This window comes from Symphalangus syndactylus, chromosome 9 (genome assembly GCF_028878055.3).
Source record: "Symphalangus syndactylus isolate Jambi chromosome 9, NHGRI_mSymSyn1-v2.1_pri, whole genome shotgun sequence".
Classification (NCBI taxonomy): Eukaryota; Metazoa; Chordata; class Mammalia; order Primates; family Hylobatidae; genus Symphalangus; species Symphalangus syndactylus.
In genome coordinates, this window is record NC_072431.2 from 56,229,886 (window position 1) to 56,253,281 (window position 23,396).

Here is a 23,396-nt window from a genome sequence, read left to right on the forward strand (position 1 = left end):
TGTGATCTCAGCTCACTGCAACCTCTGCCTCCTGGATTCAAGCAATTCTAGTGCCTCAGCCTCCCGAGTAGCTGGGATTACAGGCGTGAGCCACCCAGCTAATTTTTGTTTTTGTGGTTTTTCTTTTTTTTTTTTTTTTTGAGACAGAGTCTTGTTGTGTCGCCCAGGCTGGAGTATAGTGGCATGATCTTGGCTCACAGCAACCTCTGCCTCCTGGGTTCAAACGAATCTCCTGCCTAAGCCTCCCAAGTAGCTGGGACTACAGGCGTGCGCCACCATGCCTGGCCTAATTTTTATATTTTTAGTAGAGAGAGGGTTTCACCATGTTGACCAGGCTGGTCTCAAACTCCTGGCCTCAAGAGAGCTGCCTGCCTCGGCCTTGTAAAGTGCTGAGATTATGGGCGTGAGTCACCGCATCTGGCCGGTAGCTACTTTAACTTCTTTTTTTTTTTTTTTTTTTTGAGACGGAGTCTTGCTCTGTCGCCCAGGCTGGAGTGCAGTGGCGCGATCTCGGCTCATTGCAAGCTCCGCCTCCCGGGTTCACGCCATTCTCCTGCCTCAGCCTCCCGAGTAGCTGGGACTACAGGCGCCCGCCAACACGCCCGGCTAATTTTTTTTTGTATTTTTAGTAGAGACGGGGTTTCACCGTGTTAGCCAGGATGGTCTCGATCTCCTGACCTTGTGATCCGCCCGCCTCGGCCTCCCAAAGTGCTGGGATTACAGGCTTGAGCCACCGTGCCTGGCCAGCTACTTTAACTTCTAAAAATAACTTTAAGAAAGAGAAAATTGGTCACTTTATTAAGCTGGCGAGAAAGAAAGAGAAAATTAAAAGGAACTTCTCAGGAAGTTTCGTGATACTTAGCTGAATAGTGTTGTTATTCATGTTGTTATTTTGACATGAATTCAAAATACAGTATTGTTGTTTTAATTTCGTTTCTGCTGTAAAGCTAAATGTTTGACTTCAGGATATGGTTTGAATCATTTTTGTGTTTTTCAGACCTCAGACTCTCAACTTAACTGCTGTTAATGAAGCTATTCTGATAGAAAATCTGGAAATATTTAGAAAGAATGGCTTTGATTTTGTTATTGATGAAAATGGTAAGTCATTAATTAGAACTATAGTGGCTGGGTGTGGTGGCTCACGGCTCACGCCTGTAATCCCAGCACTCTGGGAGGCCAAGGCAGACGGATCGCCTGAGGTCAGGAGTTCGAGACCAGCCTGGTCAACATGGTAAAACCCCCATCTCTACTGAAAATACAAAAATTAGCTGGGCGTGATGGTGGGTGCCTGTAATCCCAGCTACTGGGGAGGCTGAGGTGGGAGAATCGCTTGAACCCGGGCGGCAGAGGTTGCAGTGAGCCGAGATCATGTCACTGCACTCCAGCCTGGGCAACAAGAGTGAAACTCTGTCTCAAAAAAAAAAAAAAAAAAAATTAGAACTATAGATTCTTGTCTTTTTAGAGCTGGGAATAATCTTTCAGGTCATATAGACCAGTTTTTTTATTTTATAAAAGATGAAAAAGGTTCCCCCAAAAGGCATTTTGTGACTGTCCTTTCTTTCAAATGTTCATTCCTTTTTTTTTTTTTCTTTCTGAGACGGAGTCTCGCTCTGTTGCCCAGGCTAAAGTGCAGTGGCGCCGATCTTGGCTCACTGCAAGTTCCACCTCCCGGGTTCATGCCATTCTCCTGCCTCAGTCTCCCGAGTAGCTGGGACTACAGGCGCCCGCCACCACGCCCAGCTAATTTTTTCTATTTTGTAGTAGAGACGGGGTTTCACCATGTTAGCCAGGATGGTCTCTATCTCCTGACCTCGTGATCCGCCCGCCTCGGCCTCCCAAAGTGCTGGGATTACAGGCATGAGCCACCATGCCCGGCCTCAGATGTTCATCCTAAGTAGCTTTCAAGTGAGACGTGTTTGTCAAGTCATGGATTTTTCTCAAAATTGTATTCTTTTAGCTCCAGTCACTGAAAGGGCTAAACTGATTTCCTTGCCAACTAGTAAAAACTGGACCTTTGGACCCCAGGACATCGATGAACTGATCTTTATGCTGAGCGACAGCCCTGGGGTCATGTGCCGGCCTTCCCGAGTCAAGCAGATGTTTGCCTCCAGAGCCTGTCGGAAGTCGGTAAGTAAAGAAAGCCCGGCTGTCAGCTCAGCTGCTCAAGCTTGCAATCGAGGAAGGTCTCAGCCCAGCTCCTGATTTGGTCAAGATTGTTAAATGCCTTTATGATTGCCAGGGGTCATTTTACGCAGAGAGCTACGTGGAACATCATAGCTGAGCATCTATGTCGTCTGTATTCTCTGTGACCTTGAACTCATAATTATTGCTCTTTTGTTACCTCTGTTAAACAGTATTCTTGGCCAGGCACGGTGGCTTAAGCCTCTAATCCCAGCACTTTGGGAGGCCAAGGCAGGCAGATCACAAGTTCAGGAGATCGAGACCATCCTGGCTAACACGATGAAACCCCGTCTCTACTAAAAAATACAAAAAAGTTAGCTGGGCGTGATGGTGGGCGCCTGTAGTCCCAGCTACTCGGGAGGCTGAGGCAGGAGAATGGTGTGAACCTGGAAGGCGGAGCTTGCAGTGAGCCGAGTTCACACCACTGCACTTCAGCCTGGGCAACAGAGCGAGACTCTGTCTCAAAAAAAAAAAAAACACTATTTATTTATTTATTTTTTAAGACGGGATCTCCCTCCGTCGCCCAGGCTGGAGTGTAGTGGCACAATCACAGCTTACTGCAGCCTTGACCTCCCAGGCTGAAGTGATCCTCCTGCCTCTGTCTCCCAAGTAGCTGTGACTACAGGCATGCACCACCATGTCCAGCTAATTTTTACATTTTTTGTAGAAACATGGTCTCCATTTGCCCCTTGCCTCAGCCTCCCAAAGTGCTGGAATTACAGGCATGAGCCACCGTGCCTGGCCAGTATTCTATCTCAGAGCTTTCGTTCACTCCAACGCAGTTAGCGTTTGAGGCACCTTGTTCGTCTATGGACCTTATGGGTCATAACAACATTGGTAGATAAAGATTTGCTGCTGCCAGGACTCGGCGACATTAGACAAGATTCTCAGAGTCATCGAGGCAGCAGGTGCTTCATGGGGTGCCGTGGCTGTCGTTGCACGTGGCATCACTGCCGCTGCTGCGGTTGGTGTGGGAAGGTGGTAGCAGTGGTTACGCCTGCAGTGGGGATTAGCCTGATGTCCAAGAAAAGTGACTCTGTATCAGCTGGCCATTGGGAAAGGCCAGCATGCCATTCCTTTATTTATTCAGCAGATGCGCCTTGAGCCCCTGCTGTGGGGCCCGCCCTGCTCCAGGTGCTGGGGACACAGAGGTAACAAGGCGGCTGCAGCCCCTGCCCCTGTGGAGTGGACAGTGGGGAGAAATAGGCATCACCACAAATAAACAATGCCCATTAGATGCCAGTAAGCACAGTCAGGAGAATTTTTTTTTTGAGACAGAGTCTTGCTCTGTTACCAGGCTGGAGTGCGGTGGCGTGATCTCAGCTCACTGCAACCTCCGCCTCCTGGGTTCAACCGATTCTCCTGCCTCAGCCTCCCAAGTAGCTGGAACTACAGGCACGTGCCACCACACCTGGCTACTTTTTATATTTTTAGTAGAGACGGGGTTTCACCATGTTGGTCAGGCTGGTGTCAATCTCCTGACCTCGTGATCCACCTGCCTTGGCCTCCCAAAGTGCTGGGATTACAGGTGTGAGCCACCGTGCCTGGCTAAAGCAGAGTTTTAGGACAGGAAATGACTACAGAAAAACATGGTGACCAGGTAAGATGGTGGTCAGGGAACGGCATCTGGGCAGGTAGCATCTCAGCTGCCACCTAAAAGGTGGGATGGAAGTTGGGCGTGGTGGCTCACGCCTATAATCCCAGCATTTTGGGAGGCCAAGCTGGGAGGATTGCTTGAGGCCAGGAGTTAAGAGACCAGCCTGGGCAACACAGGCAGACCCCATGTCTACAAAAAATTAAAAGATTAGCCAGGTGTGGTGGCATGTGCCTGTAGTCACAGCTACTCAGGAGGCTGAGGTGGGAGGCTCACTTGAGCCGAGGAGGTCGAGTTTGCAATGAGCCAAGATCATGCAACTGCACTCCAGCCTGGGTGACAGAGTAAGACCTTGTCTCAAAAAAAAAAAAAAAAAAGGTAGGCTGGAGCCCTCTTGGGTAAGAACTTTCCAAGTGGAGGAAGTAGCAAGACTGAAGCCAGAGGCTGATTGTGTCCCTGGAGAGCGGAAGGGAGTGAGCAGAGCGGCATCCAGAGGACAGCCACCTAGAGTGTTGCCGGTCATGCCTAGATCCTGGGGATCTGTGCTGTGTGTGGCTTGAGCCACTGAAGAGAACAGACCGGAAGGAGTCCCATGATTGCAGCTGCTGGAGAGAGAACAGACTGGAAGGGGTGCCATGACTGTGGCAGCTGGGGAGAGCAGCAGCTGGGGGCCATGTGGGGAATGGGTGGGATGGAGCCTGCTGTGTGAGCTTCAGGTGTAATTTACAGCCATGAGATTAGATGAAATGACTCAAAGGCAGAGTTTAATTAGAAGAGGGCCCAGAGTCTGACTTCTAGCCACAGTGTTTCTTGGATAAAGAGCTAATATGGGCTGGGTGTGGTGGCTCACACCTGTAATCCCAGCACTTTGGAAGGCGGAGGTGGGTTGATCACCTGAGGTCAGGAATTTGAGACCAGCCTGACCAACATGGTGAAACGCCATCCCTACTGAAAGTACAAAAATTAGCTAGGTGTGGTGTCGGGCGCCTGTAATCCCAGCTACTCGGGAGGCTGAAGCAGGAGAATTGCTTGAATCTGGGAGGCGGAGTTGCAGTGAGCCCAGATCGCACCATTGCATTCCAGCCTGGGAGACACAGTCTCCCCTCAAACCCCCGCCTCGCCAAAATAAAAGACCTACTATGGACCTTCCAGTCCTGGAGTCTGTGAGTGAGAGTGTGGAGCTGAGCTCATAGCCGGGCAGTTTTGACGTCCTGTCTTTAATGTGACTCAGGGGCCCGGGGAACCACAGGCTGCTCCTTCCCTCCCACCCTGGCCTGCTCCTCCATCTCTGGTGTTGTCACTGCCTGCCCAGGAGGCCCCTGCTCTGAGCCCTGCCCACGCTTCCAGCCCCATCTCCCCACCACGCTTCCAGCCATATAGCTGCCTTCCAGTTCCACGCTCGCCTCAGTCTCCTCCCCGCCTTACACCCTTTCTCCCTATGCTCCTCTCTACCTGGGTTTGCCACCTTCACCCTTCACCCCCTCCCCACACCTGAGCAGGCCCCCTCGCCTGGGCATCACCTGTCTTGGTTCTCTGTTGACTTGTTGATTGTCTGTCCTCCGACCTGCTGTCACCCCAGCCTTCCGACTGTGCTTGGCACATGGTGGGCCCTCAGGGTGCTGCAGGAAGAAGGAAGGTGACAGAGGGCTTTAGTCTTGTCTCCTCTCCTTCCTGTCAGAGGACCCATGGCAGGGAGGCAGCAGGGCCAGGGCTGGAGTGCTATGGGCAGCAGGCCGGAGCCCGACAGCGGGGGAGTGACACCTGCACCCATTGGGGGAGATGGTCTCAGGAGTGCCACAGTCCCGAGGCAGGTGTTTGCTTGATGGGCCTGTGCAGGAGGAAGGGAGTAGCAGTGCAGCTGGGGTGAGGAAGGGAGGCATTCGTGCTTGGACGTGGGGGTGCAGGCACAGCCCAGTGAGGGCCAAGTCAGAGGACAGACGAGGAGGACTTTTATTCAGGTGACAGGGAGAGCCATGGAGCGGAACGACATGACCTAACAGCCCTTTAAAGGTAATCACTGGCTGCTGAGTGGAGAGCAGCCCGGAGGGGTCGCAGTGGAGCAGGGAGGCTGCTGCACCTGCCATGGTGAGAGGGCAGGGTGGCTGCTGAGACAGGTGTGGTTGGCGTCTGGAGTGGAGGCGGTGCCTTGAAGGAGCCACAAGGGGCCTGATTTCACAGAAGGGTGGAGGGCTGAGATCTAGAACCTAGGCTTCTCTGGGGGAAGGTTTTTCAGGGGTTTTTCCGGGAAGGTGGTTTTTGAGCTGTAATCTTGTCCAGTCTTATGTTAGAGAAGAATGCTTCTGAAGAACTGCCATTCTGTCAAAAAAAACTATTAAAACATTGAACCATTGTGTCTCGTACTCAGGTGATGATTGGGACTGCTCTTAACACCAGTGAGATGAAGAAACTGATCACCCACATGGGGGAGATGGACCACCCCTGGAACTGTCCCCATGGAAGGCCAACCATGAGACACATTGCCAACCTGGGTGTCATTTCTCAGAACTGACCGTAGTCACTGTATGGAATGATGGGTTTTATTGCTGATTTTTATGTTTTGAAAGACAGGGTCTTCACTAACCATTTTTGTTTTAAAATGAACCTGCTACTTTAAAAAAATACACATCAGACCCATTTAAAAGTGATCTTGAGAACCTTTTCAAACCAGATGGAGCATTGCTTGTAAAATTTTTTTTCTCTGTTTGCATGCACTTGTGTGTTTGTGTGTCCAGGCAAGAATATGTTTTATAAAAATAAGACCACTTGGGCCGGGCGTGGTGGCTCACGCCTGTGATCCCAGCACTTTGGGAGGCTGAGGCAGGTGGATCACCTGAGGTCGGGAGTTCGAGACCAGCCTGACCAACATGGAAAAACCCTGCTTCTACTAAAAATACAAAATTAGCCAGGCATGTTGGCGCATGCCTGTAATCCCAGCTACTCGGGAGGCTGAGGCAGGAGAATCACTTGAACCCAGGAGACAGAGGTTGTAGTGAGCTGAGATCGCGCCATTGTGCTCCAGCCTGGGCAATAGAGCAAGACTCCTTCTCAAAATAAAACAAAACAAAACAAAAGCACTTTGGAAGTGACTCAGGCCTCTGCTCTGGCTGGACATAGTTTAGTCTATAACTTTTAACCCTTAACAATAATTAAATTCATCTTTGTTTAATTTTGTAAATTTAAAATTAGGGTCATTTTGGGTTAGTGATTCTCAGCCCTGATTCACATTAAATTTTTAAACAAGGGGGGTTCTCTGCCCAGCTGGAAGAAAATGACTGGTTGGGACATTCCTTTGTGCGGCCAAGGTCGCAAAGTTCTGTCCTCGCAGGGGAACAAAAAGAGTTTGATTTTCCCATAATTTGATGCTGTGATTTGGTTTCCTCAGGGTGTGAACTGTAGAGCATTCCAGTTACTGGCCTTGAATGGTTCTGGGAATATAAGAATCCCTGTCTGTCTTTTCAAATAGTTTTCATGGAACCTTGTCCTGTCTGAACTGGGCTGAAAATGGAAGTAAAGATGCCCTCTTGGGGGCCCAGAGATGACAGATGTGGCTCCCCCTGCTGCCCCCACCCCTTCCCCAGACTGTGGGCTGCTCCCCTTCCTGATTTAGAATCCCTTAGATGGAGGAGGCAGTACAGTAGTAACTGTGCCATCGTGTCTGGCACTGTGCTGGCGTGGTCTGCAGGATCCCACTTACGAACTCTGCAGATTGGGAGCTGTGGCAGGATAACAGCCCCCAAGACAGCTGTGTCCTAATCCCCAGAACCTGTCACCACGCTGCCTCATATGGCAGAAGGGACTCAGCAGGTATGATTGCGTGAAGGATCTTTTTTTTTTTAATGAGATGAAGTTTCGCTCTTGTTGCCCAGGCTGCAGTGCAATAGCATGATCTCTGCTCACTGCAGCCTCTGCCTCCCAGGTTCAAGTGATTCTTCCACCTCAGCCTCCTGAGTAGCTGGGATTACAGGTGCCCACAACCACACCTGGCTAATTTTTGTATTTTTAGTAGTGACAGGGTTTCACCATGTTGACCAGGCTGGTCTCGAACTCCTGATCTCAGGTGATCCGACTGCCTCAGCCTCCCAAAGTGCTGGGATTACAGGTGTGAGCCATTGTGCCTGGCTGAGTTAAGGATCTTGCAATAGATTATCCTGGATTGTCTGGGTGGGCCCAGTCCATTGGGTAAGTCCTTCAAAGGTGGGAGACCTTTCCTTGCTGGCCAGAGAGCGGAGGCCTTGCTGGTTTTGGAGATGGAAGGAGGTACCACTAGTCAAGGACTGCAAGCAGCCTCTAGAACAGGGATTCCCACACCCAGGCCACGGACCAGTAGTGGTCCATGGTCTGTTAGGAACCAGGGTGCACAGCAGGTTAGGGGCCGGCAAGGCAGCGAAGCTTCGTCTGTATTTATAGCCACTCCTCATGGCTGGCATTAGCACCTGAGCTCTGCCTCCTGTCAGATCAGTGGTGGGCATTAGATTCTCATAGGAGCACAAACCCTATTGTGAACTGCACACGCGAGGGATGTAGGTTGCACGCTCCTTATGAGAATCTGATGCCTGATGATCTGTCACTGTCTCCCATCACCCCCAGATGGGACTGTCTAGTTGCAGGAAAACAAGTTCAGGGCTCCCACTGAGTCTCCATGATGGTGAGTTGTATAATTATTTAATTATATGTTACAGTGTAATAATAGTAGAAATAAAGTGCACAAATAAATGCAATGCGCTTGAATCATCCTGAAACCATCCCTACCCGACCCCCATCCATGGAAAAATTGTGTTCCGGGAAACCGGTTTCTGGTGCCAAAAAGGTTGGGGACCACTTCTGGAAAAGCTGGAAAAGGCAAGAAAATGGATTCTCCCCCGGAGCCTCTGGAAGGAACCAGCACTGTGGGACTAATTTACATACTGTAGGGTAATAAATTTGTGTTGCTTCAAGCCACTAAATTTATGGTAATTTGTTTGCGGCAGCAATGGGAAAACTAATGCCTGCGTTATTCCTATTTTATGATGAAGCAGTTAGCAGAGCTGGGAAAACCCTGGCCTGCTGCCTGCAGCGCCCAGCCTTTCCCCCTGGCCTTCAGGACCAGCAAGGGCGGGACACCTGCTTGGCGCTGGCTCGCGGCCCCTTTAAGAGCACAGGGTGGGCCTGCCGGCGTCCTCGGTTGCCTGGAGACCGGAGCCGGGTCTGGGACGCGGAGAGCCCCGCAACACCTCCGCCCGAGCCCGGCGAGGTCTCTGGGCTCCTGGAGCGAGGTGAGCTCCCCAGGCCGCGGTCCTGCGTACGCCGGGACAGCCGTGGCGACCGGGTCCTGCTCCTTCCCGGCCGGACTGACGTGGCCTTCCAGGACCCGAGCACGTGCGTGATGAGCGAGGAGGGCGTAGGCGGGCGGACCAGTGCAGGGAGCCGATTCTTGCCGGCTCACCGTAGACACAGGGGAGAGACGGCCTCTCTTTAAGCCCAGGAGAACAGAGGAAACATTAGGAAACGCAGTGAGCAATGAAATTGGCTTGATTTGTAGTTCACTTATTTGTAGGTCACTGACAGAGGACCGAAAAGCTCGTAGTAAAGGCCCCTCTAAATTTAGAGGTGAGAGCAGCTTGGGCTAGGGGACGCAGGGGCGGCTTCGCTGAGATAGTGGTCGGGGGCGGGAAGGAGCAAGGTGGTGTTGGAAGGAAGAGAGAAGGCTTGGAAGGCTTGGCCGGGCGCGATGGCTCACGCTTGTAATCCCAGCACTTTGGGAGGCCAAGGCAGGCAGATCACGAGGTCAGGAGTTCGACACCAGCCTGACCAACACAGTGAAACCCCATCTCTACTAAAAATACAAAAATTAGCTGAGTGTGGTGGCAGGTGCCTGTAATCCCAGCTACTTGGGAGGCGGAGGCAGGAGAATCACTTGAACCTGCAGTGAGTTGCCGTGAGCCAAGATCCTGCCACTGCACTCCAGCCTGCACGACAGGGCTAGACTCTGTCTAAAAAGAAAAAAAAAACCCAAAAGAAACAGAACTGGGCCGGGCACCCACACCCGGTGGCTCACGCCTGTAATCCCAGCACTTTGCAGGCTGAGGCGGGCAGATCACGGGGTCAGGATATCGAGACCATCCTGGCTAACACGGCGAAACCCCGTATCTACTAAAAACACAAAAAAAATTAGCCAGGCATGGTGGCGGGTTCCTGTAGTCCCAGCTACTCAGGAGGCTGAGGCAGGAGAATGGCATGAACCCCGGAGGCGGAGCTTGCAGTGAGCCAAGATCCCACTACTGCACTCCAGCCTGGGCGACAGAGCGAGACTCCGTCTCAAAAAAAAAAACCCACAGAACTGGCAATGGATAATGCAGGACCGCGAATCCAGGTCTTGCACACTTTACAATGCTGACCTATAAGGAGAGGGGCTTATTTTTATTTATTTATTTATTTATTTTTGAGACAGAGTCTTACTCTGTTGCCCAGGCTGGAGTGCAGTGGTGTGATCTCTGCTCACTGCAACCTCCATCTCCTGGGTTCAAGCAATTCTCCTGCCTCAGCCTCCTGAGTTGCTGGAATTACAGGCATGTGCCACCATGCCTGGCTAATTTTTTGTATTTTTAGTAGAGACGGGGTTTCACCGTGTTAGCCAGGGTGGTCTTGAACTCCTGACCTCGTGATCCACCTGCCTCGGCCTCCCAAAGTGCTGGGATTACAGGCGTGAGCCAGCACGCCCGGCCGGAGAGGGGTTTTAAAGTGTGAATTGGCTGCGTGCAAGACCTGAGAGGTGAAGTAGCCTTTTTCATGTATAGAGTTACCTTTCAAGAAACAATGCTAGACAATGATTCCAACTTAAATAATTTTTAGGGCAAGGTACAGTGGCTCACACCTATAATCCCAGCACTTTGGGAGCTGAGACAGGCAGATTGCTTGAGCTCAGAAGTTCCAGACCAGCCGGGGCAACATAGCAAGACCCTGTCTCTACAAAAAATTAGCCAGGTGTGGTGATGCGTGCCTATGGTCCAAGCTACTTGGGAAGCTGAGGTGGAAGGATCACCTGAGCCTGGAAAGTTGAGGCTGCAGTGAGCCGTGATTGTGCCACTGCACTCCAGCCTGGATGACAGAGTGAGACTCTGTCTCAAAAATTAAAAACTTTTAGGAACAACCAATGCAATGTTGAGGTTGTATTTTTATAAGCTGATGGTACTTGAAATTTGTAATTATTATTATTTTTGAGACAGAGTCTTGCTCTGTTACCCAGACTGGAGTGCAGTGGTGTGATCACCACTCACTGCAGCCTCGACCTCCCAGGCTCAAGCAGTCCTCCCACCTGAGCCTCCCTAGTAGCTGGGACTACAGGCATGTGCCACTATGCCTGGCTAATTTATTTTTATGTTTTGTAGAGAGGGGGCGTCTCACTACATTGCCTAGGCTGATCTCGACCTCCTGGACTCACATGATCCTCCCACCTCGGCCCCCTCAAAGTGCTGAGATCGCAGGTGTGAGCCACCACACCCGGCCCTGGTAACTAATTTTTCAGACTTTGGCAGGAGAATGATAATGACATTGTGTTGTAAAACTAAAATTTTAACTACAAATGAAAACCCCAAGTGTTTGGAGATGTAATTTTTATTTTTCAGATAAAACTCATCAGTGCTTTGAAACAAGCAGCTCTGAACCAAAGAAATCATTTGATTCAAGTAACCATTGGATCTTCCCAAGGCAATGGTGAAAGAAAAGAAAAAAGCAGACAAAAAAGGGGAGAAGTCTGCCCGCTCTCCCTCATCTCTCTCTGATAATCTAGACTTTTCCAAACAAGATGGCAACACCACTAGGCAAGAGATGTCCCCAGCTGGTGTCCCATTGCTGGGAATGCAGCTCAACGAAATGAAACCCAAAAAAGACCCCCGAAACGTTCAGCAGAACGCAGATGCCACCCAATACGAAGAGTCCATTCTGACCAAACTAATAGTGGAAAGGTGATTTTAATGGGGGTGCCATCGGGTATAACACTGCCAGTCAGGCGGTTTATTTTATTTTATTTTGAGATGGAGTTTCACTCTGCCGTTCAGGCTGGAGTGCAGTGGTGCGATCTTGGCTCACTGCAACCTCCGCCTCCCGCATTCAAGCAATTCTCCTGCCTCAGCCTCCTGAGTAGCTGGGATTACAGGCGCCTGCCGCCACACTGTGCCTGGCCTGAAGGTAATTTTATGTATTTTAAAAAATTATTGGCTGGGTGCGGTGACTCATGCCTGTAATCCCAGCACTTTGGGAGGCTGAGGCAGGTGGATCACCTGAGGCCAGGCGTTCGAGACCAGCCTGGCCAACATGGTGAAACCCCATCTCTACTAAAAATACAAAAAATTAGCCGGGCATAGTGATGCATGCCTGTAATCCCAGCTACTCAGGAGGCTGAGGCAGGAGAATCGCTTGAACGCGGGAAGCAGAGGTTGCAGTGAGCCGAGATCACATCATTGCACTCCAGCCTCGGCAACAAGAGCAAACTCTGTCTCAAAAAAAAAATTATTTTATTTTAGATTTAGGGGGTTTCATGTGCAGGTTTGTTACATGGGCATGTTGTGTGATGCTGAGGTTTGGCCATCACCCAAGTAGCAACATAGCGCCCCATGGCACATATATATATATATATATATATATATATATATATAGTTTATTGTGGTGAAACATATAACAAAGTGTACTATCTTAATTATTTTAAGTGTACAATTCAATGGCATTAAGTACGTTCACAGTGTTGTACAAGCATCTATTAAATAGTAACTCCTGGGCAGGTGCGGTGGTTCAAGCCTGTAATCCAGCACTTTGGGAGGCTGAGGCGGGCAGGTCACTTGAGGCCAGGAGTTTGAGACCAGCCTGGCCAATATGGTGAAACTCCGTCTCTACTAAAAACACAATAATTAGCTGGGAGTGGTGACATGTGCCTGTAATCCCAGCTACACAGGAGGCTGAGGTGGGAGAATCACTTGAACCCGGGAGGCGGAGGTTGCAGTGAGCCAAGATCGCGCCACTGCACTCCATCCAGCCCAGGCGACAGAGTGAGACTCCATCTCAAAAAAAAGTCACCAAAAAACAAAAAAAAACCCCAAACTCCTTCATTCCTCCCCCCACCTTCAAACCCCTGGTAACCTCTTCTACTTTCTAGCTCTGTGTATATATATATTTTTTTCTGACTTCATTCTTCCCATTCCACAGTTAGATATTTTAACCCACTGTCACTTGGGCTTATTCACATTGTTCATTACCTTGAATTACCTTTATTTCTTTGTAGCTACGAAGGGGAAAAGGTTCGTGGGCTGTATGAGGGAGAAGGCTTTGCAGCCTTTCAAGGCGGTTGTACCTATCGTGTAAGTTGCCCATTTGAGAACCTGCAGGAAGGGGAGGAAGGTGTGGGGTGATGGTCGTGGATTTGCAAATCTTCAGTAAAATCCACTGATGCTTCAAAAGAAATTGGAAGCTCTTCATGCTGATTTTATTCGGAACCCTGCTTACCTATTTAAGGTAAAAATAATGTATAACAAAAGTTACTTTAGATTTGTTTCTTTTCCTGATTATTTTATTTTTTGAGACAGGGTCTCACTGTGTCACCCAAGCGGGAGTGCAGTGGCACAATCATAACTCACTGTGGCCTCGACCTCCTGGAGTCAAACGATCCTCCCTCCTCAGCCTCTTGAATAGCTGGGACTACAGGCATGCGCTACCACGCCTGGCTAATTAATGGTTTTTTTTTTTTTTTTTTTTTGGTAAAGTAGTTGCTATGTTGCCAGGGCTGGTCTTGAACTGCCAGGCACAAGTGATCCTCCTGCCTCAGACTCCTAAAGTGCTGGGATTGCAGGTGTGAGCCCCCGCACCTGGTTGAGAACACATTTTTTTAGCTGAGGTCATCCTTAGGTCATGAAGATGAGGACCTCTTAGATCCTTTTTAGAGGAGGATGGACCCCAGCATGGAGCCAGCCCAAAGTAGGTCTCAGAGGACTCAGCTGCTGCTGAGTGCACAGACGAGCATCTTCACGCACGTGAAATCGGGATAAGGCAGCTGTGGGAGAGAATCATCAGCTGCAGGCCAGGTGCGGTGGCTCATGCCTATAATCCCAGCACTTTAGGAGGCCAAGGCGGGCGCATTGCTTGAGCTCAGGATTTCAAGACCAGCCTGGCCAACATGGTGAAATCCCGTCTCTACAAAAAATACAAAAATTAGCTGGGCATGGTGGTGGATGCCTGTAGTCCCAGCTACTCGGGAGGCTGAAGTGGGAGGATTGCTTGAGCCTGGGAGGTCGAGGCTGCAGTGAGCTATGATCACACCACTGCACTCCAGCCTGGGTGACAGAACCAGACCCTGTCTCAAATATGTATATATGTCAGCTGCATTCTAAGCGTTTGTCGTTGCTTTGTTTTGTTTTGAAGGGTACGTTTTCAGAAGGACTCATGCATGGACAAGGGACTTATATTTGGGCCGATGGATTAAAATATGAGGTGAGGCATATAACCAGCTATAGTTCTAAGCTGTGATTATTGGATGGAACAGTTTCCCACAATTGAACAGACTATTTTCGTTGATGTCATTCAGCATATGGGTTAAGAAAAATTCACAGAACCAGTGGATCTAGTAACTCATGACTGCATGGGACCCGCCAGTAATTGTTATTGGTTTCATTTGTGTGTTCTAGAGGTATTCTGTGTGTTCTAAGGACAGAGAGCACATGTACTTGTATGTAGCTTGTCCTACTTTTTTCTTTGAGACAGGGTCTTGCTCTGTTGCCCAGGCTGGAGTATAGTGGTGCGATCATGACTCACTGCAGCCTGGAACTTCTGTAGCCTGTCTTGCTTTTTACAAACACACATAGTTTATTATACACTCTCTTTGGCACATTTACTTAGTTAGTTAGTGAGTCTGAGATGGGGTCTTGCTCTGTCACCCAGGCTGAAGTGCAGTGGTAAGATCATGACTCACTGCAGCCTCGAACTCCTAGACTCAAGCGATCCTCTCGGCTCAGCCTGCTGAGTAGCTGCGACTACAGGTGTGCTCCACAGCGCCCGGCTAATTTATTTTTACTTTTTTTTTTTGTAGAGACAGGGTCTTGCTGTGTTTCCCAGGCTGGTCTCGAACTGCTAGGCTTAAGCGATCCTCCCACCTTGGCCTCCCAAAGTGTTGGGGATTACAGGTGTGAGCCACCGCACCTGGCCTGTACCTTTAATTTTGAGATCAAACCATATCCATTCATGCAGATCTATTTTTACTGGCTGCATGTATTCCGTTATGTGGCTTTTTATTTAACCTGCGGGGTTGAGGGGAATGTGTATTTTTAAACTGATTGCAAGGACCAAATTGTTCGCCAAGAGATTGTACCAGGCTCATTTCCCACCCACAAAGTGAGTGAGCGCTGAAATGCTATCCTAAAAATCCCAAATGCAGAGTTGCTAACAGATGGTGTTTATAAATGGTAATGATGACATTTAAAACACATGCGCATAATGCACTTATTCAAATAGCACGCAGGCAATGATGGAAACGGAGTCAAGTTTGAGCCGGGAAGCCACCTGCAGCTGGGTGGTGAGAGGCGTGCTGCAGAGGAGCAGGGAAAGAGAGGGAGGGACTGACCCTCACTGTCGGGGCGAGGAGGATCTCCAAGTTCCAGGGGAGCTTGAGGATTGGGCCCCCACCTTGGATTCATCCCACCTACCAGCCGGCAACTGACACGCAAGTTTTCTGGTCTGTATTTTATTTTATTTATTTTTGTGAGACATAGTCTCGCTCTATCGCCCAGGCTGGAGTGCAGCGGTGGGATCTCGGCTCACTGCAACCTCCACCTCCTGGGTTCAAGCAATTTTCTTGCCTCAGCCTCCAGAGTAGCTGGGATTACAGGCGCCTGCCACCATGCCAGGCTAGTTTTTGTATTTTTAGTAGAGACGGGGTTTTGCCATGTTGGCCAGGCTGGTCTCAAACCCCTGGCTTCAGGTGATGTGCCTACCTCAGCCTCCCAAAGTGCAGGGATTAGAGGCGTGAGCCACCGCACCGGGCCAGTTTCTGGTCCTTAAGTGGCAACTTAACCAAGAACCGCTCTGTGCCTCGTTGTCCCGAGAAACTCTCAGCAGGTGGGGAGGTCATTTTTGCAGGCACAGACACCCACTCCAGCCCAGTCAGGGGGGCTCCTAGAAGCATCCTCAGAGAGCGGCCGACTGGCCTCATGGGTCCTGGCTGGTGATCAGGCCAGGCGTGCTGTCCTCTTGTCTCTGCTGACGTGGCTGCCTCCAGGGAGTTCAGGTTCCTGGAAGAGAATCCGATGCTGCTGGGTGCTGTGCACTGTGCTGCCTGCTGCCCACTCAGACGTCCTGGGCAGAGTGGTTTCCCAGCAGGTGCCCCTGGGGCAGGCTGTTGACTGACTTGTTTACAGAATATTTTGATGACCCGTGGCAGAAAGAGGGATTTCCTGACCGGGCATGGTGGCTCACGCCTGTAATCCCAATACTTTGGGAGGCCAAGGTGGGCAGATCATCTGAGGTCAGGAGATCGAGACCAGCCTGGCCAATATGGTGAAACCCCGTCTCTACTAAAACTATAAAAATTTGCGGGGCATGGTGGTGCACACCTGTGATCCCAGCTACTCGGAAGGCTGAGGCAGAATTGCTTAAACCTGGGAGGCGGAGGTTGCAGTGAGCCGAGACTACACCACTGCACTCCAGCCTGGGCAACAAGCGCAAAACTGCATCTTGGAAAAAAAAAATGAAAAAGAAAGAGGGGTTTCCCCAGTCATCACTAAGCCTGGAGGGAACAGTGAATTCACCTCCTTCGAACGGGTTCTTTTTTTTTTTTTTTTCATTAGAGACAGGATCTTGCTCTGTCGCCCAGGCTGGAATGCAGGGGTCATAGTTCACTGCAGCCTCAACCTCCTGGGCTCAACAGATCCTCTCAGCTCAGCACCCCCAAAGTGCTGGGATTATAGGCGTGTACCACTGCACCTTGGTGGCCAGCACCTGTAGTCCCAGCTACTTGGGAGGCCAAGGTGGGAAGATCACTTGAGGCTGGGAGTTTGAGACCAGACCAGCCTGGGCAACATAGAGAAACTCCATCTCCACAAAAAATTTAAAAATTAGTGAGGCTTGGTGGCACACACACCTGTAGTCTCAGCTACTTGGGGGGCTGTGGTGGGAGGATCTCTTGAGCCTGGGAGGTCGAGGCTGCAGTGGGCTATGATTGTCTCGCTGCACTCCAACCTAGGTAACAGGGTGAGACCGTGTCTCAAAAAAACAAAACAAAACAAAAAAAAACTAGGCATGATGGCTCGAGCCTGTTAAATGCCTGTTAATCTCAGCACTTTGGGAAGCCGAGGCGGGTGGATCACCTGAGGTCAGGAGTTCAAGACCAGCCTGGCCAACATGGCAAAACCCTGTCTCTACTAAAAATACAAAAAAATTAGCAGGGTGTGGTGGTGGGGGCCTGTAATTCCAGCTACTCGGGAGGCTGAGGCAGGAGAATTGCTTGAACCAGGGAGGAAGAGGTTGCAGTTAGCCAAGATGGCGCCATTGTACTCCAGCCTGGGCAACAGAGTGAGACTCTGTCTCAAAAATAAAAACAATAACAAAATATTTTTCCAGAGACAGCGTCTCCTTAGGTTGCCCAGACTGGCCTCAAATTCCTGGCCTCAAGCAGTCCTCCTGCCTCAGTCTCCCAAAGTGCTGTGATTACAGGCGTGAGCCACTGTGCCCTGCCAAGGTGGGTTCTAAGAATCTGAAGTTCCCCAGGTCGGGATTGGAAGCCAGCACTTTCCAACGTCACCTGCTTGCTTCTCCGAACTTGGTCGACCTGCAACCTCCCAGATATTTCCTCCTGCCTGAGCTTCCGCCCACTGGTCGGGTCAGATGAGAGAGGATGAGATGAGAGCAGACAAGGAAGGGAGAGAATGCGAGGGGGATGTTCAGTGTGTGTCCACAGGAGAGGCAGGAACAGAATCAGAGGTCAAGCAGCTCCTGGAACTGCCCACAGGACTAGGGATTCCCGCCCCCACCCCCAACGCTTCCTTCTGTCACCCCATGGCCGTTCTGCTTCAGGGTGACTTTGTGAAGAATGTCCCGATGAACCACGGCATGTACACGTGGCCGGATGGCAGCATGTATGAAGGCGAAGTGGTCAACGGCATGAGGAACGGATTCGGGATGTTCAAGTGCAGCACCCGGCCTGTGTCCTACATCGGCCACTGGTGCAATGGCAAGCGGCACGGGAAGGTGGGGCAGGAGTGAAGGGGGTGGGGTGGGGGGTGGGCAGACATGGGGGACAGCCATGAGGGGGCAAGGCTGGGGAGGGGGTGGGGGTGGGGCAGAAAGGGGGTGGGGTGGCCATGTGGAGGGCAGGGGAGGGGCTGGGTGGCCACATGGAGGGAGAGAAGGGGGTAGGGGCTAGCGGCGCTGTCCAGGGCATATTCACTTTTTGTTTACTGAGGTGAAATTCACATCACATAAATTAACCATGTTATTAATTTTTTTTTTTTTTGAGATGGAGTCTTGCTCTGTCGCCCAGGCTGGAGAGCAATGGTGCCATCTCGGCTCACTGCAACCTCTGCCTCCCGGGTTCAAGCAATTCTCCTGCCTCAGCTTCCCAAGTAGCTGGGACTACAGGTGTGCACCACCACGCCCAGCTAATTTTTTTATTTTTAATAGAGAAGGGGTTTCACCATGTTGGCCAGGCTGGTCTCGAACCCCTGATCTCAAGTGATCCACCCGCCTCGGCCTCCCAAAGTGCTGGGATTACAGGCGTTAGCCACTGTGCCTGGCCATATGCAGGCTTTAATAGGCTATTTATCGAGTTGTGGTTGTTTTGTGTGTGTGTGTGTGTGTGTGTTGCAGCAGATTGCTTGAGACATATTGGAGGGATTGGGCACGGTGACTTCTAGACAGCAGCATCTGTATGGCTGCAAGAAGGAATGTGTTTGCCTGATCATGAGAAAGAAGATAGAAAAATTCTGTCTCACACACACACACACACACACACACACACACACACAGATAAACCTGTGAAAAAGCCTTTTGAGCCATTTCTGTGTAGATCAAACAAAGGGAACACTATGCTCACTTATACTCGGAGGCGGTAAAATGAGTAGGATGTGAAATGGGTAAAACAACAAGGGGTCTGGCGCCTAAGAGAGAGTGACCTTCCGTTACATGGAAAGCGCAACTGTTCACTCCACGTGGCAACAGACAGGATTTCTCTAGGTACTTAATTGACTAATAGTTACTGGATATAATGAATATACTTGAATATGATGAATACAGTCATTCTGTGCCTTATATGACACTTTTTATTTTATTTTATTTTATTTTATTTTATTTTGAGACGGAGTCTCGCTCTGTTGCCCAGGCTGGAGTGCAGTGGCACGATCTGGGCTCACTGCAACCTCTGCCTCCCAGGTTCAAGCGATTCTACCTCAGCCTCCCAAGTAGGTTGGATTAGAGGCACACACCACCACTCCCAGCTCATTTTTGTATTTTTAGTAGAGATGAGGTTTCACCATGTTGGCCAGGCTGGTCTGGAACTCCTGACCTTGTGATCTGCCCACCTCGGCCTCCCAAAGTGCTGGGATTACAGAGGTAAGCCACCGTGCCTGGCCAATATGGCACTTTATTAAGGAGAAATTGATCTGTGACATTATCTCATTTCTCCTTGTGCAGCAGTTTTACCGTTTTCTTGGTAGCAAAACAGAAAAATAGCGGTTTACATGTCTTGCCTATGTATGACACTGACCTCTGTGTAGGTTCTACTTTTTAAGTTAATATCCTTACATTTGACAAAGCATTTGTGTCATGAGGCTTGATAGTTTTAAAGATGATATTATTTGTTTTAGGGCTGCATTTATTACAATCAAGAGGGTACGTGTTGGTACCAGGGAGACTGGGCGCAAAACATCAAAAAGGGCTGGGGAATAAGACGGTAGGTATGACCACGGTCACGCCTGGGGTGTAGATGAAGAAGTGTTTGTGGGCCCAATAGTGTTCACTTTGGATATTTAAAAGTAAGATGCAAAAGTTGCACAGAACATTTTCTCTCTAAGCAGAGTGGATTTTTTTTTTTTTTTTTTTTGAGACGGAGTTTTGCCTCCCAGGTAGCTGGGCTAATTTTGTATTTTTAGTAGAGATGGGGTTTCTCCATGTTGGTCAGGCTGCTCTCAAACTGCCGACCTCAGGTGATCTGCCAGCCTTGGCCTCCCAAGGTGCTGGGATTACAGGCATGAGCCACCACGCCCGGCCTGAATTTAAATACAGAGAAGACTGTATAAGTACAAGGGGTGGATTTCTTCAAAGGAGCTCAAGGGGAGTGTTTAAAAGAATGTCTTAAAGGTAAATGTGGTGTAGGAGGTAACTGATCGTTTTACTTTGGTTTCTTTCGTCCTAGTTATAAATCTGGAAATATGTACGAAGGCCAGTGGGAAGACAACATGCGTCACGGGGAGGGGAGGATGAGGTGGCTGACCACCAACGAGGAGTACACCGGGCGGTGGGAGAGGGGCGTCCAGGTACGCCGGGCGGGGTGGCAGCTTGTACCCAGAGGAGGACGGTCCGCCAATTCTCAACACACGTATATTTCTTTTTGGATTTTTTTTTTTTTTTTTGAGACAGAGTCTCTCTATCTCTGTCGCCCAGGCTGGAGTGCAGTGGAGCAATCTCGGCTCACTGCAGCCTCTACCTCCCAGGTTCAAGCAATTCTCCTGCCTCGGCCTCTGGAGTAGCTGAGATTACAGGTACCCACCACCACGGCCGGGCTAATTGGTTTTTTTTTTTGTATTTTTAGTAGAGATGGGGTTTCACCATGTTGGCCAGGTTGGTTTTGAACTCCTGACCTCAAGTGATCCGTGCGCCTCAGCCTCCTAAAGTGCTAGGATTACAGGCATGAGCCACCACACCCAGCCTGTTTGTTTGTTTTTAGAGATGGAGTCTTGCTCTGTTGCCCAGGCTGGAGTGCGGTGGCATGATCTCAGCTCACTGCAGCCTCCACCTCCCAGGTTCAAGCAATTCTCCTGCCTCAGCCTCTGGAGTAGCTGAGATTACAGGCACCCACCACCATGGCCTGGCTAATTTTTTTTTTTGTATTTTCAGTAGAGACGGGGTTTCACCATGTTGGTCAGGCTGGTTTTGAACTCCAGACCTCAAGTGATCTGCCCGCCTCGGCTTCCCAGAGTGCTAGAATTACAGGCGCAAGCCACCGCACCCAGCCTGTTTGTTTGTTTTTAGCGACAGAGTCTTGCTCTGTTGCCCAGGCTGGACTGCAGTGGTGCAATCATGGCTCTCTACCTCCCTGGCTCAAGCGATCCTCCCACCTCAGCCTCCCCTGTAGCTGAGACTACAGAGGTGCCCACTGCCACTGTGCCTGGCTAATTAAAAAATAATTTTTCTTTTGTAGGAGTGAAGTCTCACTTTATTACACAGGCTGGTCTTGAACTCCTGGGCTCAAGTGATCAACCTCTGCCTCTCAAAGTGCTGGGATTACAGGCGTGAGCCACAGCAACCAGCCCCCTTTTGTATCTTTAAAAAATAAAAATTTAGGCTGGGCGCAGTGGCTCACACATGTAATCCCAGCACTTTGGGAGACCACTTGAGGAATGAGGCCAGGAATTTGAGACCAGCCCGGGTTATATGGTGAAACCCCATCTCTACTGAAAATACAAAAATTGGCGGGTAGTGGTGGCTGGCGCCTGTAGTCCTGGCTACTTGGGAGGCTGAGGTGGGAGGATCACCTGAGTCTTGGAGGTCAAGGCTGCAGTAAGCCAAGATTGTGCCATTGTACTCCAGCCTGGGTGGTAGAGTGAGACCCTTTCTCAAAATATAAAAATATATAAAAGCAAATAAACCCCAACATTTAAAATAACAATGAAACTCATCATGATCAAGCCAGGCACTTTATATCCACTTATCTTCACTTTTTAGTAGAGACGGAGTTTCAACATGTTGGCCAGGCCGGTTTCGAACTTCTCTGTATCTAACCTGAGGGGTAGGTGTTATTTCTGTTTTACAGATGAGGAACTTAGAGGGCTTAAGTGATTTGCCTTATTTCAAAAGACTCGTTAGTAAGTAGCTGAGCTGAAATTGAACCCAAGTCTGTGTGACTCCAGAGTCCACGTTCTTTGCCCTTTCCAGTTTTCATTGTATTTATCCTAATTTTAAGGGGATCCAGGTAAAGAGAGAAACTGCTTTGTGCATTTCTGATGGCAGTCTGCTTTCTTTTCAGAATGGCTTTGGGACACACACGTGGTTTCTAAAGAGAATCCCCAGTTCCCAGTATCCTTTGAGAAATGAATACATAGGGGAGTTTGTCAATGGATATCGTCACGGACATGGCAAGTTTTATTATGCCAGTGGAGCCATGTATGATGGAGAATGGGTTTCCAATAAGAAACATGGCATGGTGAGTATAGACCTGGGAATATCACATTTCAAACAATTATGTAAAGCCATTGAAATTATGTAAAGCAATTGAAATGTCCAAGTATAATTGCAGATTTGTCTATTCTGCTTTCAGATCTATCAGTTTTGCTTCATATATTTGAAGCTTTATTGTTAGGTGCATATACATTGAGGATTATTATGTATTGGTGCATTGGCTCTTTTGATCATCACGTAATGTTCCTCATTAACCCTGCTAATTTTCTTTTTTTTTTTGAGACGCAGTCTTGCTCTATTGTCCAGGCTGGAGTACAGTGGCGCGATCTCAGCTCACTACAACCTCCACTTCCTGGGTTCAAGTGATTCTCCTGCCTCAGCCTCATGAGTAGCTGGGATTACAGGCGTGGGCCACCATGCCTGGCTAATTTTTGTATTTTTAGTAGAGACAGGGTTTCGTCATGTTGGCCAGACTGGTCTCGAACTCCTGGCCTCAAATGATCTGCCCACCTCAGCCTCCCAGAGTGCTGGGATTACAGGCGTGAGCCACCATGCCTGGCCAACCCTGGTAATTTTCATTTCTCTGAGGTCTGTTTTGTCTGATGTAAATCTAGGCACTCTAGATTTCTTTTTAATTTTAATTGTGGTAAAGTACACATAAGATTTACCATCTTAATCATTTCTAAGTGCACAGTCCAGTGGCATTAAGTACATTCGCATTGTTGTGCAACCATCACCATCCATCTACAGAACTCTTTTTGACAAAAGGCATGTCATTCTCTATTAAATTACATTATCTGTTTTGTATAGGATAACTTACTGTTTTGCTAAGGTGATTACGTGACTTTTTTTCTTTTTTTTTGAGACAGAGTTTCGCTCTGTTGCCCAGGCTGGAGTGCAGTGGTGTGATCTCGGCTCACTGCAACCTCTGCCTCCCGGTTCAAGTGATTCTTGTGCCTCAGCCACTAGAGTAGCTGGGATTACAGGTGGGCACCACCACGCCCAGCTCTTTTTTTTTTTTTGGTAGTTACGGGGGTTTTGCCACGTTTGCCAAGCTGGCCTCCTGGTCCCAAGTGATCCTCTCACCCAAACTGCTGGGATTACAGGCATGAGTCACTGTGCTTGGCAAAATATTTTCAATGGTCATTGATTTCCTATATATTTAGTGGTTATTTAATCAGTTTTTCGTGTGTGTGTGTGTGTGTGTGTGTGTGTGTGTGTGTGTATGAGGGTGGTTTTGGTTTGCAAGTAACAGACAATGTAGTGTCATCTGCCATGT

General features: G+C 49.4%; 2 protein-coding genes across 22 annotated transcripts in view; both read left to right on the forward strand.

Moving 5' to 3' along the window:
* The window catches only part of PMS2 (PMS1 homolog 2, mismatch repair system component), a 40,271-nt gene extending 31,553 nt beyond the window's left edge, over positions 1-8,718 (forward strand). For 15 of the 19 annotated variants that reach the window (XM_055292314.2, XM_055292319.2, XM_055292320.2 and 12 more), the window contains 3 exons: positions 998-1,098; positions 1,958-2,127; positions 6,141-8,718. In XM_055292314.2, the coding sequence (XP_055148289.1) occupies positions 998-1,098; positions 1,958-2,127; positions 6,141-6,284 (415 nt within the window). In that variant the 3' untranslated portion in view covers positions 6,285-8,718. Of the gene's footprint in view, positions 1-997; positions 1,099-1,924; positions 2,128-6,140 lie in introns of those variants that run through there. The other 4 variants (XM_055292312.2, XM_055292317.2, XM_055292318.2 and 1 more) reach the window with 3 other exon arrangements.
* Positions 8,719-8,963: 245 nt separating this feature from the next.
* Positions 8,964-23,396, forward strand: part of RSPH10B (radial spoke head 10 homolog B) — a 44,727-nt gene continuing 30,294 nt past the window's right edge. Inside the window, exons 1-9 of one of the 3 annotated variants that reach the window (XM_063646130.1) lie at positions 8,964-9,361; positions 11,140-11,260; positions 11,377-11,715; positions 13,026-13,101; positions 14,159-14,227; positions 17,801-17,974; positions 19,588-19,673; positions 20,136-20,256; positions 21,966-22,142. In XM_063646130.1, the coding sequence (XP_063502200.1) occupies positions 11,462-11,715; positions 13,026-13,101; positions 14,159-14,227; positions 17,801-17,974; positions 19,588-19,673; positions 20,136-20,256; positions 21,966-22,142 (957 nt within the window). In that variant the 5' untranslated portion in view covers positions 8,964-9,361; positions 11,140-11,260; positions 11,377-11,461. The other 2 variants (XM_055292337.2, XM_063646131.1) reach the window with 2 other exon arrangements.